The sequence below is a fragment of the Nycticebus coucang genome, chromosome 2 (genome assembly GCF_027406575.1).
Source record: "Nycticebus coucang isolate mNycCou1 chromosome 2, mNycCou1.pri, whole genome shotgun sequence".
NCBI lineage: Eukaryota > Metazoa > Chordata > Mammalia > Primates > Lorisidae > Nycticebus > Nycticebus coucang.
The window spans coordinates 114001863-114020784 of record NC_069781.1 but is presented as its reverse complement, the minus strand read 5'-3'; the positions used below and the strand labels follow the sequence as shown (position 1 = coordinate 114020784).

General features: G+C 47.4%; 1 protein-coding gene across 1 annotated transcript; it reads right to left on the bottom strand.

The window, feature by feature from the left end:
• Window positions 1-1919: 1919 nt before the first annotated feature.
• Window positions 1920-18713, bottom strand: ARRDC5 (arrestin domain containing 5). The gene is made up of 3 exons (XM_053608633.1): window positions 18418-18713; window positions 14167-14372; window positions 1920-2444 (listed from the first exon to the last, which is right to left on the bottom strand). Exons 1-3 carry the CDS (start codon window positions 18668-18670, stop codon window positions 1920-1922), a joined length of 984 nt encoding a protein of 327 aa, XP_053464608.1. The 5' UTR covers window positions 18671-18713.
• Window positions 18714-18922: the final 209 nt, after the last annotated feature.

Sequence of the window (18922 nt, the reverse complement as noted above, 5' to 3'; positions counted from 1 at the left end):
TTTTTGAGACAGAGTCTCAAGCTGTCACCCTGGGTAGAGTGCTGTAGCATCATAGCTCACAGCAACCTCCAACTCCTGGGCTCAAACAATTCTCCCATCTCTGCCTCCCAAGTAGCTGGGACTACAGGTGCCCCCCACAATGCCCAACTAATTTATTTATTTATTTTTATTTTATTTATTTTTTGCAGTTTTCGGCCAGGGCCGGGTGTGAATCTGCCACCTCTGGTATATGGGGCCAGCACCCTACTCCTTGAGCCACAGGCGCCGCTCCCCGACTATTTTTTAATTGTAGTTGTCATTGTTGTTTGGTGGGCCTGGGCTGGATTCCAACCCGCTAGCTCAGGTGTATGTGGCTGGCACCTTCTGCTTGAGCTACAGACGCCAAGCCTTTTTTAAATTTTAAATAAAGATAGGGTCTCTCTGTGACTCCTGGGCTGGAGTGTAGGGGCAAAATCATGGCCCTCAAACTCCTGGGCTTAAGCAATCCTCCTGCCTCAGCTTCCCAAGTAGCTAGGACTAAAGCTGCCCACCACAATGCCCAGCTAATTTTTCTATTTTTGTAGAGTTGGGGTCTGGCTTTACTGCCAAGGATGGTTTTAAACTCCTGGGCTCAAGTGATCCTCTTGCCTTGGGCTCTCAAAATGCTGGGATTACAGACTTCATCCACCAGTCCCAGCCAAAAAAGTAGTTAGATATAGTATATCCCTAATATGGCAGGGGATATTCTGCTACTAAAAAATTCTATTGTTTCTATGAAATTCAGATTTAACTGGTATCTGGATTTTTATTTGCTGAGTCTGGCAATCATATCTAAGGAGGACAGAATGTGGAGAACAAAGGCAAGAGCCAGATCAGGGCAGAGGTGACTGTACTGGTCTAGTTTGGTAGTGAAGGACAGAAGGAAAGAAGGGGAAGATTTGGCACAGATTTTGGAGAAAGAGCCCCTATGGCTGGTTGATGGGTTGGACATGGGCAGATGGCACAGGTCATCACACCAAGAGCACTGTGGCATTTACCCTGAATGCAGGGCAGGAGCCTTGAGAGGGCCGTAAGAAGAGGCGCAGGATCTGATTTTGGGTAAGAGGAGCCCTGGGATTCAACAACAACCTCCTCCTGTGAACTTCCTCAGCCCAGAGTTTCTCCCCCATGGTACTGTTGACCTTTGGGACTGCATAATTCCTGACTGTGGAAAGCTTTCCAGGGCACTGCAGATGCTGAACAGCATGAGGAGCAGCTCCCAAGTTGTTTTAATCATAAATGTCCCCAGACATTGTCAAGTGTCTCCTGGAAGGCAGAATCACCCCTAGTTGAGAACCACGGATTTAGAGGATTCCATAGATGACCCATAGGAGACTTTGTGTCTCACAATCACCTGGTCAGCTGTGGTCTGTACATGTTTAAATCCACACCCCGAGTGGCAAAGGAGAAAGGAGGATAGTCCCAGAAGTTTTTTTGTTTGTTTGTTTTTTTGTTTTTTGTAGAGACAGAGTCTCACTGTACAACGCCCGGCTATTTTTTTGTTGCAGTTTGGCCAGGGCCGGGTTTGAACCCGCCACCCACGGTATATGGGGCCGGCGCCCTACTCACTGAGCCACAGGCGCCGCCCGAGAGTCCCAGAAGTTGAGGTCACCCTGGTCTGTATTGTCTGTCCCACTGGGTGTTTATTCTGGTGTTAGCTAGAAGTCTGGTTCAATTTTTTTCTAAATAAAAAAATGCAGGTGTTCTCTGCCTTGCCTCTGTGCTAACCAAGGTCAGGTCCTAGAAGCCTTTGATAGTCTTTCTTGGGATGGGAGACCTGCCTGCTCAAGCTGGCAAACAATGTGCCGTCCGCACCAAGACTCATAGGAATGTGTCACCTGCACAAGACAAAGGGTTTCTCATAGTCTAATAAAGCTTTTAATATTTAGAAGTTTGGGCACTTAATTCTGGTTATCCTGGCTCACAGGCTCACTCTCCCCTCCAGCACCTGGTAACTGGGCCGAGTCCACCAAGGTGCTGATGATGATTATGGGAACTGTTGCCTTGATGCTGGTCAGAGACCAGGGCAGGTGCATGGTGATGACCAGCTCGTAGTACGTGTTCATGATCTCTCCCCGTATGTTGCCACTCACAGACAACACTGGGGGCAGGTTGAAGGTGCTGACAATCTTGGTGGTATTGAAAGGGGTGATCTGTGTGTTGGCCTCCTGCCGTAGGAGTTCACTGCTGTCCATCCGTGACCGCTGCTCTGCGTTGAGTGTGAAGCCCTCATACCGCACACGGGCATAGAGGGCAAAGATGACTGTCTTGATGTATTTGTTGGTCTGGTTGTTGATCTCGGTCGTGAAAACAACTTTCTCTCCTGGCATGAAGACATTCTTTTCCATCTGGATTTCTAGGTGGATGGTGCCCCGGCTGCAGCAGTTGTAGGAGACTTTTTTCTCAGCCTGCACACACACAGGGGTCTAGGTGAAGAGGGGAGAACAGGACAGCCATGAGACATTGTGGCCAAAAGACCCATTGCCTGCTTGATATTCCACTCTTTGAGCTCCTCAAAGCCTCTGGGGCTTCCAGCCTTACAATTTCCTTATCGCAAAACAGGCTTCAGAAATGCACAAGACCCAGTAGCTTAATCCCCAGCTCCATTATTCACTTGCTATGTGACCTTGGGCAAGTCGCTTGACTTCTCTGAGCCTTGTTCTTTTTTTTTTTTTTTTTGAGAGTCTCACTTTGTCACCCTGGGTAGAGTGCTGTGGAGTCACAGCTCACAGCAACCTCCAGCTTTTGGGCTTAAGCGATTCTCTTGCCTCAGCCTCCCAAGTAGCTGGGACCACGGGTGCCTGCCACAATGCCTAGCTATTTTTTTGTTGCAGTTTGGCTGGGGCCAGGTTTGAACCTGCCACCCTTGGCATATGGGGCTGGTGCCCTACTCACTGAGCCACAGATGCTGCCCAAGTCTGTGCTGTGATGCCATGGCACTCTACCTAGGGTGACTGAGAAAGACTCTGTCTTTAAAAAAACAAAAAGCGCGCCTGTAGTCCCAGCTGCTCAGGAGGCTGAGGCAGGAGAATCGCAGAAGCCCAAGAGCTAGAGGTTGCTGTGAGTCCTGTGACATCATGGCACTCTACTGAAGGTGGTAAAGTGAGACTCTGTCTCTACAAAAAAAAACACAAAACAAAAACAAAAACAAAAAGTGCTTGGCGCCTATAGCTCAAGCGGCTAAGGCGCCAGCCACATATACCAGTGGTGGGTTCGAATCCAGCCCGGGCCTGCCAAACAACAATGACAACTACAACCAAAAAATAGCCGGGCATTATGGCAGGCGCCTGTAGTCCCAGCTACTTGGGAGGCTGAGGCAAGAGAATTGTTTAAGCCTAAGAGTTGGAAGTTGCTGTGACCTGTGATGCCATGGCACTCTACTCAGGGTGACAGTTTGAGGCTCTGTCTCAAAAAAAAAAAGGGACTATCTTACAGTTTAAGCCCAAGAACCAGGGCTTATCAAATATTTCAGACTAAAAGCAAAAATATTACAGTGTTATTATCAACTACTCAGCTTCTGGATTACAAGTCACATATACATTATATTTCATATGTAGCTTAGGTAATATTTTATACTTTTTAATTTGTGAATAACCATTTAAAAGATTTGACATAGGTTGAGCTCGGTGGCTATGCCTATAATACGAACACTTTGGAAGGCCAAGGCTGGAGGATCCCTTGAGCTCAGGAGTTCGAAACCAGCCTGAGCAAGAGTGAGGCCCCGTCTTTACTGAAAATAGAAAAATCAGGCCAGGTGTGGTGGCACATGCCTGTAATCCCAGGACTTGGGAGGCTGGGGTGGTGGATTGCCTGAGCTCACAGGTTCAAGACCAGCCTGAGCAAGACTCATCTCTAAAAATAGCTGGGTGGTGTGGCGGGCGCCTGTAGTCCCAGTTATTTGGGAGGCTGTGGCAGGAGAATCACTTAAGCCCAGGAGTTTGAGGTTGCTGTGAGCTATGACACGACGGCACTCGAAGTGAGGCTCTGTCTCAAAAAAAAAAAAAGAAGAATTATCAGTTAGGTGTCGGGTGGCTGGGTGCCTGTTGTCCCAGCTACTTGGGAGTCTGAGGCAGGAGGATTGCTTTAGCCTAGGAGTTTGAGGATGCTGTGAGCTAGGCTGACACCATAAGACTTTAGCCTACGCAACAGAGTGAGAGTCTGTGCCTTTTGTTATTGTTGGGACACAGTCTCACTCTGTTGCCCTGGGTAGAGTGCCATGGCATCATAGCTCATAGCAACCTCAAACTCTTAGGCTCAAAGGATCCTCTTGCCTCTAGCTGAGACTATAGGCGCCCACCACAACCCCCAGCTACTTATTCTAGTTTTATAGGCATGGGGGTCTTGCCCTTGCTTGGGCTGGTCTCCAACGTGTGAGTTCAGGCAATCTACCAGCCTCGGCCTCCCAGAGTGCTAGGATTACAGTTGTGAGCCACTGTGCCCAGCCGTATTTGATACTTTAATGTATGTGTGTGTGTGTGTGTGTGTGTTCCCTTTAATCATGGAAAAAAATAAATGCAAGAGAACTAGTGTAAGAAGTCCTCCCTAACCCCCATTAGTTACATCAAGTTGTTAGTTTGAACCTGAACAGGTGGGGAGTACTTATGCCATGGAAATTGGCAAACGCATGCATCAGAGCTGGTTGCTAAACACTCATGAGCAGACCTTTGGCAACTTTGTTCCTACCACCTGTTTTGTCAGTGTTTAGGATTTCTCTCTGTTTGTGTCATATCTCTGTTCATTAAAAAAATAAAGCATCAGGGAAGAAATTTGTTGTTAAGAAATAAAACAGTGTGACTGTTCTTAATGCTACTGAATTGTACATTTAAAATGGTTACTGTGGTAAATATTATGAATAGTTTATCGCAATTCAAAATAAAACAAGAATAAAAACAAATTATCAGAGATATTATTGAAGTCCTTGTGGACTCCTCCCTAATCCCATTCCCTACCTTCTTTCTCTGGAGGCAAACATCCTGAATTTCAGTTTTATCAAACCTCCATAGTTTTAAAAACTCTTAAACATTATTAGGAAATACAACGCAGGCTGGGCACAGTGGCTCACACCTGTAATCCTAGCACTCTGGGAGGCCGAGGCAGGTGGATTGCTTGAGATCAGGAGTTGGAGATCAGCCTGAGCAAGACCAAGACCCCATCTTTACTGAAATAGAAACACACACACATTAAAGTATCAAATTCTTCTGGAAGGAGACACAGAAAGGAAGCTAAAGTGTCTTGGCAGGGCCTGTAGTCCTAGCTACTTGGGAGGCGGAGGCAAGAGTATCACCTAAGCCTAAGAGTTTGAGGTTGCTGTGAGCTAGGCTGATGCCATAGCACTCTACCTAGGGCGACAGTATGAGACTCTGTCTCAAAAAAAAAAAAAAAAAAGGAAATACAACCAGAGCCAGAACAGAAAACCCTACAAAGCAAATGTATAACATAGTGAATTATTTTCTTCTTCTTTTTTTTTTTTTTTTTTTGTAGAGACAGAGTCTCACTTTATGGCCCTCGGTACAGTGCCGTGGCCTCACACAGCTCACAGCAACCTCCAACTTCTGGGCAGAAGCGATTCTCTTGCCTCAGCCTCCCAAGTAGCTGGGACTACAGGTGCCCGCCACAACGCCCAGCTATTTTTTGGTTGCAGTTCAGCCGGGGCTGGGTTTGAACCCGCCACCCTCGGTATATGGGGCCGGCGCCTTACCGACTGAGCCACAGGCACCGCCCAGTGAATTATTATAAATCCAATTATTTTGTAATCTTCCCTTAAGTAAAGAAGAAATTTCTCAGTTTCCCCAAATCTGTTTATCTGTGCCCAGCCCCTTCCTTTGCCCCCAAAGGGCAAGTATCCTGAATTTTGTAGTCATCACTTCTTGCACTTATACTTTTTTTTTTGCAGTTTTTGGCCAGGGCTGGGTTTGAACCCAGCACCACAGGCATACGGGGCCGGTGCCCTACTCAATTGAGCCACAGGCGCCGCTCCTGCACTTATACATTTTTATAAATTTATTGTCTTGCTACATAGATGTAGGTGCCTAAGCAAGACATATTGTTTCCCTGAACAGGCAGCCATTATATGAATTCGGGATTTGTCATTCCCCTGAGAATCTTTATATTATTTAGAAATACATCTATTTGTGGTAGAAGTATATAGTATTGTTTTGCATATATTTTTTTAAATTTTTGAGATACAGTGTCACTATGTTGCCCTCGGTAGAGTGCTGTGGCATCACAGCTCACAACAACCTCAAACTGTTTTTAAATTTTTTTTATTTTTTATTTTTTTCAGAGACAGAGTCTCACTTTATCACCTTTGCAGCTCACAGCAACCTCCAGTTTCTGGGCTTAGGCGATTCTTTTGCCTCAGCCTCCCAAGTAGCTAGGACTACAGGCGCCCAACACAATGCCCAGCTAATTTTTTTTTTTTTTTTTTGTGGTTTTTGGCCGGGGCTAAGTTTGAACCCGCGACCTCCGGCATATGGGACCGGCGCCCTACTCCTTGAGCCACAGGCGCCGCCCCCAGCTAATTTTTTGTTACAGTTCTGCCGGGGCCAGATCCAAACCCACCACCCTCGGTATATGGGGCCAGCGCCTGACTCACTGAGCCACAGGCACCGCCCTATTATTTTGTTTTTAAACATAGTTGCAACCCACCACATTAATTTTTTTCTGATAATTTCTGTTATGTTCTATTTATTCAATACTATTCTATTCTGTTTTACTCATTGACTTATTTATTTATTTGGACAAAGAGTGTCTCCTTGTCTCCCTCAGTAGACTGCCATGGTGTCATAGTTCACAACAACCTGAAACTCTTGGACTCAAACTATTCTCTTGCCTCAGCCTCGCAAGTAGTTAGGACTACATACACCCGCTGCAATGCCTGGCTATTTTTATTTTTATTTGTTTGTTTATTTTTGAGACAGAGTATCATCCTGTCACCCTCAGTAGAGTGCTGTGGCGTCAGAGCTCACAGCAACCTCCAACTTCTGGGCTTAGGTGATTCTCTTGCCTCAGCCTCCCAAGTAGCTGGGACTACAGGTGCCCACCACAATGCCCGGCTATTTTTTGTTGCAGTTTGGCTGGAGCCAGGTTCAAACCCACCACCCGGCGGTGCCTGTGGCTCAGTTGGTAAGGCGCCGGCCCCATATACCGAGGGTGGTGGGTTCAAGCCCAGCCCCGGCTGAACTGCAACCAAACCCACCACCCTTGGTATATGGAGCCAGTGCCCTACCCACTGAGCCACAGTCGCCACCCCTCCTGGCTATTTTTAGAGACAAGGTCTCACTCTGACTCAGGCTGGTCTCCAACTCATGCGCTCAGGAAATCCACCCAGAGTACTAGGATTACAGGCATAAGCCACCTTGCCCAGCCCTCTCATTAACTTTTTACAAACATAAAGTTGGTGCAACCTATTAAACGAATATTTTCTGACCTATTCTATGCTTTAATTTTAAAAAAGTTGTTGCAGGGTGGTGCCTGTGGCTCAAAGGAGTAGGGCGCCAGCTCCATATGCCAGAAGTGGTGGGTTCAAACCTAGCTCCGCCCTCCCTCCCAAAAAAAACTACAAAAATGTAGTTGCAATACACGAAATTAATGTTTTTTTGATATTTTTATTCTATGTATTTTATGTATTATCTGGTCTGTCCTTTTTTTTTTTTTTTGAGACAGAGTCTCACTTTATCACCCTCAGTAGAGTGCCATGGTGTCGCAGCTCATAGCAACTCTTGGGCTTAGGTGATTCTTTTGCTTCAGCCTCCCAAGTAGCTGGGTCTACAGGCGCCTGCCACAATGCCTGGCTATATTTTGGTTGTAGTTATCATTGTTGTTTGGCAGGCCTGGGCTGGATTTGAACCCGCCAGCTCTGGTGTATGTGGCTGGCGCTTTAGCCGCTTGAGATACAGGCAGTAAGACAGAGTCTCACTCAGTCTGGGTAGAGTGCTGTGGCATCACAGCTCACAGCAACCTCAAACTCTTGGGCTTGGGCAATGCTCACTTGTCACAACCTTCAGTTTTTTTTTTTTTTTTTTTAAGAGACGGGGGTCTTGCTCTTGCTCTGGCTGGTCTGGAACTCCTGAACTTAAGCGATCCACCAGCCTCAGCCTCCCAGATTGCTAGGATTATAAATGTGAGCCACCGTGCTGGCCATCTGTTCTGTTCTTTTTTTTTTGCAGTTTTTGGCCAGGGCTGGGTTTGAACCCGCCACCTCCGGCATATGGGGCCGGCGCCCTACTTCTTTGAGCCACAGGCGCCACTCTGTTCTGTTCTTTGATTTATAAAAAAAATATGGGCAGCACCTGTGGCTCAAGGAGTAGGGCGCTGGCCCCATATACCGGAGGTGGCAGGTTCAAACCCAGCCCTGGCCAAAAACTGCAAAAAAAAAAAAAAAAAAGAAAGAAAGAAAAAAAATAATGGTTGCAAACCACCAAATTGATTTCTTTCTGATATTGCCTATTTCTATTCTTGCTTATTCTTTCACTTTATAAAAATTTGCTTGTATTCAGCTAAATTGATTTTTGCAGCTTACTCATGAGTTGTGACCTGCAGTTTGAAAACACCATTCCAGGTCAGGTGTCTTTCCTCTTTGAGACCTCAGGTGACCCCTGACCCTTTCTGACCTCATCTCCCACTCTCTGCCTCCTTAGAAGGCTCTAGCTCCCTCTCCTCTCTAGAAGGCTAATTACAGGTAGTTTCATTCTAAATTCCCTCTAGTCTTATTCGAAAATTCGAGGCATGCAGTTAGGATCCTAGAGGTGTGAAAGAACAGGAGGCCCTAACTGAAAACAAAGCCAGTAGTTCTGGTCCTGAAGGAGATACCAGGAGGTACTAATAGGCATGTATAGCAAAAGCCCCCCACAACAGGCCAGGTAGGGTGGTCTAATTGTCCTACTTCCCAAGAATGTTGGGGTGCAAACTCAATACTGGATTTTCTGAATTTGGGGCTTTCTGAAATCACATATTCCTTTGGCATATGAGAAACTTTCAAGAAGGGATTCATTCATTGAAGCAATATTTATTTGTACCTGCTTGATGTCAAGTTCAAGGAAAACCCTTAGAAATGAAGACCAGCTAGTTTTTACTCTGGTAGGGAAGATAGGAAGTAAAAATGGTACTTCTGAAAGTGACCTGGGTCATTTATGATAGGGACAGTGATGAGGCCTTGAGGATCATAAAACAGGTGCCTCCCTTACAGTTGATGTTTAGGAAGGCATTTGGGATAAGTTACTCTCTCAAACAATACTAACTGTTAGAAGAAGCAATTTGTCACATCTTTCAACATTCTACAGGTACAGAGTAAAGGGGATATGGAAAAGTTGGAAACCGCGGATGGCGCCTATGGCTCAGTGAGCAGGGCGCCGGCCCCATATACCAAGGGTGGTGGGTTCAAACCCAGCCCTGGCCAAACTGCAACAACAAAAAAAATAGCTGGGCATTGTGGTGGGCGCCTGTAGTCCCAGCTGCTCGGGAGGCTGAGGCAAGAGAATCACATAAGCCCAAGAGCTGGAAGTTGCTGTGAGCCATGTGACGCCACGGCACTCCACAGAGGGCAGTAAAGTGAGACTCTGTCTCTACAAAAAAAAAAAAAAAAAAGTTGGAAACCTCATTCATTGCTGGTGGGAATGTAAAATAGTGTGGCTTCCTTGGAAAACACCCTGACAGTTTCTCATATGCTCTGGCATTTATTACCATATGATCCAACAATTGTACACCTAGGTATCTACCCATGAGAAATGAAAACACAACTAAGCGAAGACTTGCTTGTGAATGTCCATAGAGATAATATTCATAATGGCACCAAAGTGCAAACAACCCAAATATCCATCAATTGGTGAATGGATAAACAGTACATGACCATCTATATGCTGGAGTGTCACTTAACCACAAAAAGGAATGAAACTCTGACATAGGCTACAATATCAATGAATCTTGAAAATAATGAGCACAGTGAGAGAAGCAGACACAGAGGACACACAGCGTGAGAGTCCATTTATGTGAAATGTCCAGAACAGGCAGATCCACAGACATGGGAAGTGGATTCATGGTTGCCTGGGGCTGAGGAGCTGGGGGTTTTAGTGACAATGGCTAAAGAATGCAATATTTCTTTCTTTCTTTTTTTTTTTTTGAGATAGACTTTCACTATGTCACCCTTATTAGAGTGCTGTGGCGTCACAGTTCACAGCGACCTCAAACTCTTGGGCTTAAGCTATTCTCTTGCTTCAGCCTCCCAAGTAGCTGGGACTACAGGCGCCTGCCACAACGCCCAGCTATTTTGGGGTTGCGGTTGTCATTGTTGTTTAGCTGGCCCAGGCTGGGTTCAAACCTGTCAGCCTCTGGTGTATGTGGCTGGCGCCATAACCACTGTGCTACGGGCGCCAAGCCACTTAGGCTGTTTTTAACTTTTTGCCACTACAAACAGTGCTGCATGAGGTCATATTGTACATATGAAAGATCTGTAGGCAGAATTTCTAGAAGGAAAATGGTTGGGGCAAAATGCAGGTTCATTTTAATTTTGATAGATACGGTTAAATTGCCTCCCGTGAGGGTTGTGGCGGTTTATCTGGCCATCAGTAATGCAGATGCATGAAGGTGTGGCTTCTGAGCAAAGACCTTCAGGGTGAGAAGGAAGAATAGGAAGGCCATCATGTTCCAAGCAGACGACACAGTGCAAAGACCCTGAGATAGAACTGTACCTGGCATGTTGGGGGTTGCAGTGAGGCCTGAGCTTTGACCCTAAGGGAGGTGGGAGCCACGGAAGGCTGGGGGCAGAGGAGGTGCATGCCCTGATGCAGATGTCCACAGGTGCCCTTTGGATGCTGTGGGGAGGACAGATTATGAGGAGGGATGTGACAGTGGAAGCTGGGGGGAGCAGGATGGAGGCTACTATTCTGGTCCAGGTGAGCAAGATAGGGTTCAGCCAGGTAGAAGGTTTGAACCTCACTTGTCCTTTTGTATTCTATTTTTTTTTTCGCAGTTTTTGGCCAGGGCTGGGCCTGAACCCGCCACCTCCGGCATATGGGGCCGGCACCCTATCCCTTTGAGCCACAGGCGCCGCCCTCACCTGTCCTTCTGAAGGAGTCTTGTCCAGTCCCTTCTTTGCTCACAGCCCTCCAAGGTTCCTACTTCTCTCTTGGTCAAAGCCCACATCCTCACTGTAGCCCCCCAGGCACTGCACAACCTGCCCCATCCCCTCTCTGCCCTCCACTCCTCCTTCTCTTCCCCTCTTCATTCTGCTTTAGCCATAAGTGCCTTCTTGCTCCTCCAACACACCAGGCATAGTCTTGCCTCAGGGCCTTTGCACGGGCTGTGCCCTCTGCCTGGAACTCTCTACTCTTAGATATCTTTATGGCTTTTTCCCTCCCTCTTTAAACTTTCTGCTAAAACATGACCTCCTTAAAAATGCCTCCTTTAACCAATCTGATACAAACAGTACTGGGTACCTACAAAAACACAATTTTCTTTTCTTTCTTTCCTTCTTTCCTTTCCTTCCTTCTTTCCTTTCCCTTCCTTCCTTCCTTCCTTCCTTTCCCTTCCTTCCTTCCTTTCCCTTCCTTCCTTCCTTCCTTCCTTTCTCTTTTTTTCTCTCTCTCTCTCTTTCACAGAGCCTCAAGCTGTCACCCTGGGTAGAGTGCTGTGGTGTCACAGCTCACAGCAACCTCCAACTCTTGGGCTTAAGCAATTCTCTTGCCTCAGCCTCTCAAGCAGCTGGGACTACAGGTGACCACCACAATGCCCAGCTATTTTTTAGTTGTAGTTGTCATTGTTGTTTGGCAGGCCTGTGCTGGATTCGAACTTGCCAGCTCTTGTGTATGTGGCTGGTGCCTTAGCCACTTGAGCTATAGGCGTGGAGTCAAAACACAATATTTTCATATTCATATTCCTAAAACTTATCTGTATTAACACCCTTTGCTCCCATCATGGTGATTTTAGCTCTTCCCACTTATTGGGCATCTGCTATGTGTTGATACCATGCTGAGTACTTTGCAGTCCTCATAAGCAGCCATAGAGGGAAGTATTATGATTGCTCCCCTGTAAAGATGAGGGGTCTGCTAATTGCTCATGGCCATCTGATCCAATACTCATGTTCTGCCCTCATTTTTCACTTGTGCCCTTGCCCTCTAGATTAGTTCTCAGGAGGCCTGGGAAAGGGGACATGGCCTGCCCAAGGTCACCTAGGAAGCAAGTGACCAGGCCCTGAACTTGCTTCTGCTGATCTCAGGACTGGTCCACCCCTCCCAGTTCTATCCTTGTGGGACTGTCCATGTGGTTGGTCAGGCTGGAGATGATCTTTGTCACACAGATAACAATTCCTGCAGCAGGCTGGGTGCGGTGGTTCATGCCTGTAATCCCAGCATTTAGGAGGCCAAGGTGGGTGGATTTCCTGAGCTCACAGGTTTGAGACCAGACTGAGTCAGAGCAAGACCCTGTCTCTAAAAACAGCCAGGCATTGTGGTGGGCGCCTGTAGTCCCAGCTACTTGGGAGGCTGAGGCAAGAGAATCACTTGAGCCCAAAAGTTTGAGGTTGCTGTGAGCTATGATGCCTCAACTCTGTACCAAGGGTGACAAAGTGAGACTCTGTCTCAAAAACAAACAAACAAACCCCCACCCCAAAACAATCCTTGCAGCAGTTGTAGCACATTTATAGGGTGCATGTGCACTTGCCAGACTTTGCTTGAAGCCCTGAACTTGGAATATGTCTGGTTATCACTCCAAGAATGACCTCGGAGGCTGCACTATTTTATGCCCATTTTATTGATGAGTACATGGAGGCAGGGAGAGGCTTCCTTTGGAGAAGGTCAATCAGCAGGTATATAGGGGGACTGGGATTTTAACCTGGGAAATGCCAGCCCCCTGACCTTGATCATCATAACCCAATGCTGGATGCCAAATTACTCCCCAGGGAGGTGAAGTGACTTTGGTCAACATTTCTCCATCCACCCTTACTTGCCTCTGAACCTGGCCTCAGGAAGGGGCCCAGAGCAGCTCCTGTGCTCAGTCCATTGAATGCTGCATGGGCTTTCCTGGGACGGAGGCCACATCTTAGTGGCCTCACTTCTTAGGGGGCACCATCTTCATTGCCTGCAGGCTCAAAGGCTGTGGAGAGCCACAGAGTCACCAGGTCAGGTCTTTTTTTTTCTTTTTTTTGAGACAGAGTCTCAAGCTGTCATCCTGGGTAGAGTACCATGGCGTCATAGCTCACAGCAACCTCCACCTCTGGCTCAGGCAATCCTCTTGCCTCAGTTTTTCTTATCTTTTTTTTTTTTTTTGTAGAGACAGAGTCTCACTGTACCGCCCTTGGTAGAGTGCCATGGCGTCACACGGCTCACAGCAACCTCTAACTCTTGGGCTTACGCGATTCTCTTGCCTCAGCCTCCCGAGCAGCTGGGACTACAGGCGCCCGCCACAACGCCCGGCTATTTTTTTGTTGCAGTTTGGCCGGGGCTGGGTTTGAACCCGCCACCCTCGGCATATGGGGCCGGCACCCTACTCACTGAGCCACAGGCGCTGCCCAGTTTTTCTAGTTTTAGTAGAGATGTGGTCTCACTTTTTGCTCAGGCTGGTCTCAAGCCCATGAGCTCAAGAGATCCACCTGGCTCAGCCTCCCAAAGTGCTAGGATTACAGGTGTGAGCCACCACGCCCAGCCCAGGTTGAGGTCTTGAATCTGGCCTTGCCCTAGAACAAAGTCCCCCCCTGGCATACTGACATTTGGGCTTAGATCTTTCTCTGAGGCGGGCCTTCCTGGGCACTGCAGGTGCTACCTCTATCCACTCCATGCCACGAGCACCCCTGACCAGCCGTGTCCACCAAATCTATCTTCTGAGATTGCCACGTGTCCCTTATGAGGGGCAGTGCCTGTGGCTCAAAGGAGCGGGGCGCCAGCCCCATATGCTGGAGGTGGTGGGTTCAAAACCCAGGCCTAGCCAAAAAAAAAAAAAAAAAACCTCAGTCGAGAACCACCAGCTTAATTCCTGCCCTCATTTCTGACTTATCCTTTGTGAAATCCTGGGCCTGCACAGCCACCAACAGCTTTCTCTTCTCTGTGGTGGCCTTCCCTGTCTCCCGCCTGCCTACTTTCTTCTTCCTCCTCGGAGCTTGGCAAATGATCCCCACTCCCCACTCCCACCCCCTCACCCCCCCCATCCACTGACAGGTACCTGGAATAGGTTTTCTTTATGGTAGTCTGAAATCCCTTGAACCAATAAGTATATCTTCTTCTTGGCTAAAATGTGTTCCCGGCCCATGCAGGAAGCTTGTATGAAGTAGAAGATGTGGCCAATTTTGCTAATGAAGGTAGATGGAAGCCTGGGAGGTAAGTTGAAATGGAAATCAAAGGTGTGGCTCCCTGCACTTAACCAATTATCTGAAAGCAAAACACACCGACACCATCAGAAGGTTCTAGAATCTTTCTTTTTCCCTTCATTTTTATCCCCCTTTATTTATTGTTTTGGTGAGGAGGCACATTCCAGGCTCGGCTTGTCTGTACCCTTCTGAGCTGCTTGGACCATAAATATCAGGCTCCAGTAGGGATGGAGAGGGACGCCCGGGGTAGATGTCATGCCTGGAGCCCTCAAGATCCAACAAAACACACCTTGAACATCTATTGTATGCCAGAGATGGTTTTAGGTAGTGTTTATGGGAGTGAGACAAAACCCCTTACCCTCATGGATCTTTGTGTTCAGTACTTGGCATACAGTAGGTGCTTAATATTTGTTGATTGATACCAGGTGCGGTGGCTACACCTGTCAATCCTATCCCTCTGGGAGGCTGAGGTGGGAGGATCCCTTGAATTTAGGAGTTCAAGACCAGCCTGAGCAAGAGTGAGAAACTGCACCACCCACCACTAAAAATAGGGAAAAAAATTTTTTTTTTTTTTTAGAGACAGAGTCTTCACTTTGTTGTCCTCGTAGAGGGTTGTGGCATCACAGCTCCATAGCAACCTCCAACTCTTGGGCTTAGGTGATTCTCTTTGCCTCCCGAGTAGCTGGGACTACAGGTGCCCGCCACAACACCCAGCTATTTTTTTGTTGCAGTTTGGCCGGGGCCTGGTTTGAACCCACTACCCTTGGTATATGGGGCCGATGCCCTACTTACTGAGCCACAGGTGCCACCCTAAAAATAGAAAAATTAGCTGGGGATCGTGGTGAGCACCTGTAGTCCCAGCTACTTAAGAGTCTGAGGAAGCCGAGGATCACTTGAGCCCAGGAGTTTGAGGTTACTGCCAGCTAGGCTGATGCCGCAATACTCTAGCTTGGGCAACAGAGTAAGACTCTTTCAAAAAGAAATAAATATATACATAAATTTATTAATTGGGGCAGCACCTGTGGCTCAGTGAGTAGGGTGCCGACCCCATATACCGAGGTTGGTGGGTTCAAACCCAGCTCCAGCCAAACTGCAACAAAAAATAGCCGGGCGTTGTGGTGGGCGCCTGTGGTCTCAGCTACTGGGGAGGCTGAGGCAAGAGAATCGCCTAAGCCCAGGAGCTAGAGGTTGCTGTGAACTGTGATGGCACAGCACTCTACCAAGGGCAATAAAGTGAGACTCTGTCTCTACAAAAAAAAAATAATAATAATAAATTTATTCATTGATTGATGGCTGAGGTCCAGGGAGCACATTCTCACACCACCCCCATTTCTGTGACCTTCTAATTTTCTTTTCCTTTTTTTTTTTTCCTTTTTGAGCCAGAGTCTCACTCTTTCACCCTGGGTTGCGTGCCATGGCATTGTAGCTTACAGCAATCTCAAACTCCTGGGCTTGAGCAATCCTCTTGCCTCAGCCTTCCAAGTAGTTGGGACACTATGGTGCCCATATGCCCGGCTAGTTTTTCTATTTTTAGTAGACATGGCGTCTTGCTCTTGCTCAGGCTGGTCTTGAACCCCTAAGCTCAAGTGACCCACCCGGTTCAGCCTTCCAGAGTGTTAGGATTATAGGCGTGAGCCACCATGCCTTGCCCCTCATTTTATTTTTCTTCTTTTTTTGTAGAGACAGAGTCTCGCTTTGTCACCCTCAGCAGAGTGCTGTGGCGTCACACAGCTCACAGCAACCTCTAACTCCTAGGCTTAGACAATTCTCTTGCCTCAGCCTCCAGAGTAGCTGGGACTACAGGTGCCCACCACAACGCCCGGCTATTTTGTTGTTGTTGTTGCAGTTTGGCTGGGGCCAGGTTTGAACCCGCCACCCTCAGTACATGGGGCTGGCGCCCCACCAACCAAGCCACAGGCACCACCCTATTTTCCTTCTTACATTTCTCCAAAATCCTCTTATTTATCTTCACCAGCAGATGGTAATCCCAAAGACACCAGGGACTCTTTTATTCATCCCTGCTGGAGCCCTAACACCTAGAATAGGTGTTTGTGCACAGCAGGTGTTCAATAAGTATTTGCTAAATATTTATTGGATTCATAGCACGCTTCAGGCAGATGCTTTTTTTTCTTTTTTGGACATAGGGCTTTTCTCTGTCATCCAGGCTGGAGTGCAGTGGTGTGGTGTGATCCTAGCTCCCTGCAGCCTTGAACTCCTGGGCTCAAGCTACTGTCCCACTTCAGCCTCCCAAAGTACCAGGATTATAGGTGTGAGACATTGCACCCAGCCAGGCTGATGCTTTTGAGGAGGAAATTCAATTGCTTGGAAATGAACATGTGGATATCTAATGCTGAGGCTTGTACAGGGAAGGAGTGTTTGGGTAGGAATTTGAACAACTAAGAATTTTCAAGTACATACTGTATGCTTTGCACTATTCTAAGCCCTCTCTGTGCCATTAAATCATTAAGCCTTCAAAACAATTTTATGGGGCGGTGCCTGTGGCTCAGTCGGTAAGGCGCTGGCCCCATATACCAAGGGTGGCGGTTCAAACCTGGCCCCGGCCAAACTGCAACCAAAAAATAGCCGGGCGTTGTGGCAGGCGCCTGTAGTCCCAGCTACTCGGGAGACTGAAGCAAGAGAATCGCTTAAGCCCAGGAGTTGGAGGTTGCTGTGAGCTGTGTGAGGCCATGGCACTCTACTGAGGGCCATAAAGTGAGACTCTGTCTCTACAAAAAAAAAAACAAAAACAAAAAACAATTTGGTAGGTAGAGACCTCTTCCTACTCCCATTTTATAGATGGGTTAATTGAGACACAGAGAGGTAACATCACTGCTTTTTTTGTAGAGACAATATTAACCTCTGACATGTTGCCATTTGTCCCCAGGATATCTGCATGGCTGGAGTCCATCTTATTACTCATATTTGAGCTCAGTTGTCACTTCTTTGGAGAGGCCTTCCCTTACCACCCTAGCTAAAATTTTAAGTCTAAAATCAAATGTTGTTCAATCGAACTGTGTTCTGCTTGACTAGAGAATACCCAGAAATATCCCCCCACACACATTTGAGAATGGATAGCAAGTTCCCTGGCAGCTCAGACTCCCTAATGTCCATTTAGAGTTCAGATCTGAACTGGTGGAGCCTGAGGACTAGTTAGCCCTTCTCAGAGGGTCTCTCTCACTCTTCTGCCTTGACTATCTTTCCCTGTGACTACAGCATTTCTTTTTTTTTTTTTTGCAGTTTTGGCCAGGGCTGGGTTTGAACCCGCCACCTCTGGCATATGGGGCCAGCGCCCTACTCCTTTGAGCCACAGGTGCTGCCCGACTACAGCATTTCTTATTTATTTATTTATTTTTTGTAGAGACAGAGTCTCACTTTATGGCCCTCAGTAGAGTGCTGTGGCCTCACACAGCTCACAGCAACCTCCAACTCCTGGGCTTAAGTGATTCTCTTGCCTCAGCCTCCCGATGCATTTCTTATTTTATTTCCTGGGGTTTCACTGGCACAGGGAGATTTATCTGTAAAACAACAAGAAAGATTTCTTTTTTTTTTTTTTTTGTAGAGACAGAGTTTCACTTTATTGCCCTCGGTAGAGTGCCATGGCATCACACAGCTCACAGCAACCTCCAACTCCTGGGCTTAGGTGATTCTCCTGCCTCAGCCTCCCGAGTAGCTGGGACTACAGGTGCCCGCCACAACGCCCGGCTATTTTTTTGTTGCAGTTTGGCCGGGGCTGGGTTTGAACCCGCCATCCTCGGCATATGGGGCCAGCGCCCTGCTCACTGAGCCACAGGCGCCGCCTACAAGAAAGATTTCTTATGCTCCTGACCCCACAACAGGCAGTTGTGGAGAAAGCATAGCATTTTCTAAGGAGAGTGCTTTAAACCTTCATTTTGAATACCTGGGTTCTGGCCAATTCCTTATATCTTGTTATTTTTAGTGTTATGTGCATCTGATGATCGTTGTTCTGTATGGCTTCTCTCCTAGGGAGGAACCAGGCCTCTATTTCTATTATCCCTGGGGGGGGCTGTGGATTGACTATCAGATGTGTTTACTTTCTGGACCCAGGTTCCCATATGGCTAGGGTTTTCTGCCGGCCTTGTTCTTACCCTCCACTGGGAATGTCTTTATCTTATGCACGTAGTCTGCTTTGTTGTTGCAAATCACATCTCTGCTGTAATCACGGGATGCCCCAACTTCTTCATTCCACTCGACGTAACCTCTTCCCACAAGCTCCACCTTGACTATGGGGTCCACCAGGGTGCTGTTCAGGGTTAGAATCACCTGTCCTTTTATGCTGGAGCCAGCCAGGTAGATCACATCCTTAGGCAGCACTAATTCGATTGACTTCACCACAGACATGGGGGGTTGGGGTGGTGGAAAAACATCCTTCCCCCTCCCCCATGCCGCTGAGATTCCCAGTTCCTTGGCTGTAGTGAGGTAATCCATCTGTGACATCACTTCACCAGAGTTCTGGAAAGGCCACGAGAGTAGGCAAGGATGCTGTTTGGGCAGTGGGGCAGGTGGTAGTTTAGGAATCACATAGTCCTCACTGGTTTTTGAAATGGTAGCCTGGCAATTTTATTTTTATATTAATTTTATTTTTACTTTTTG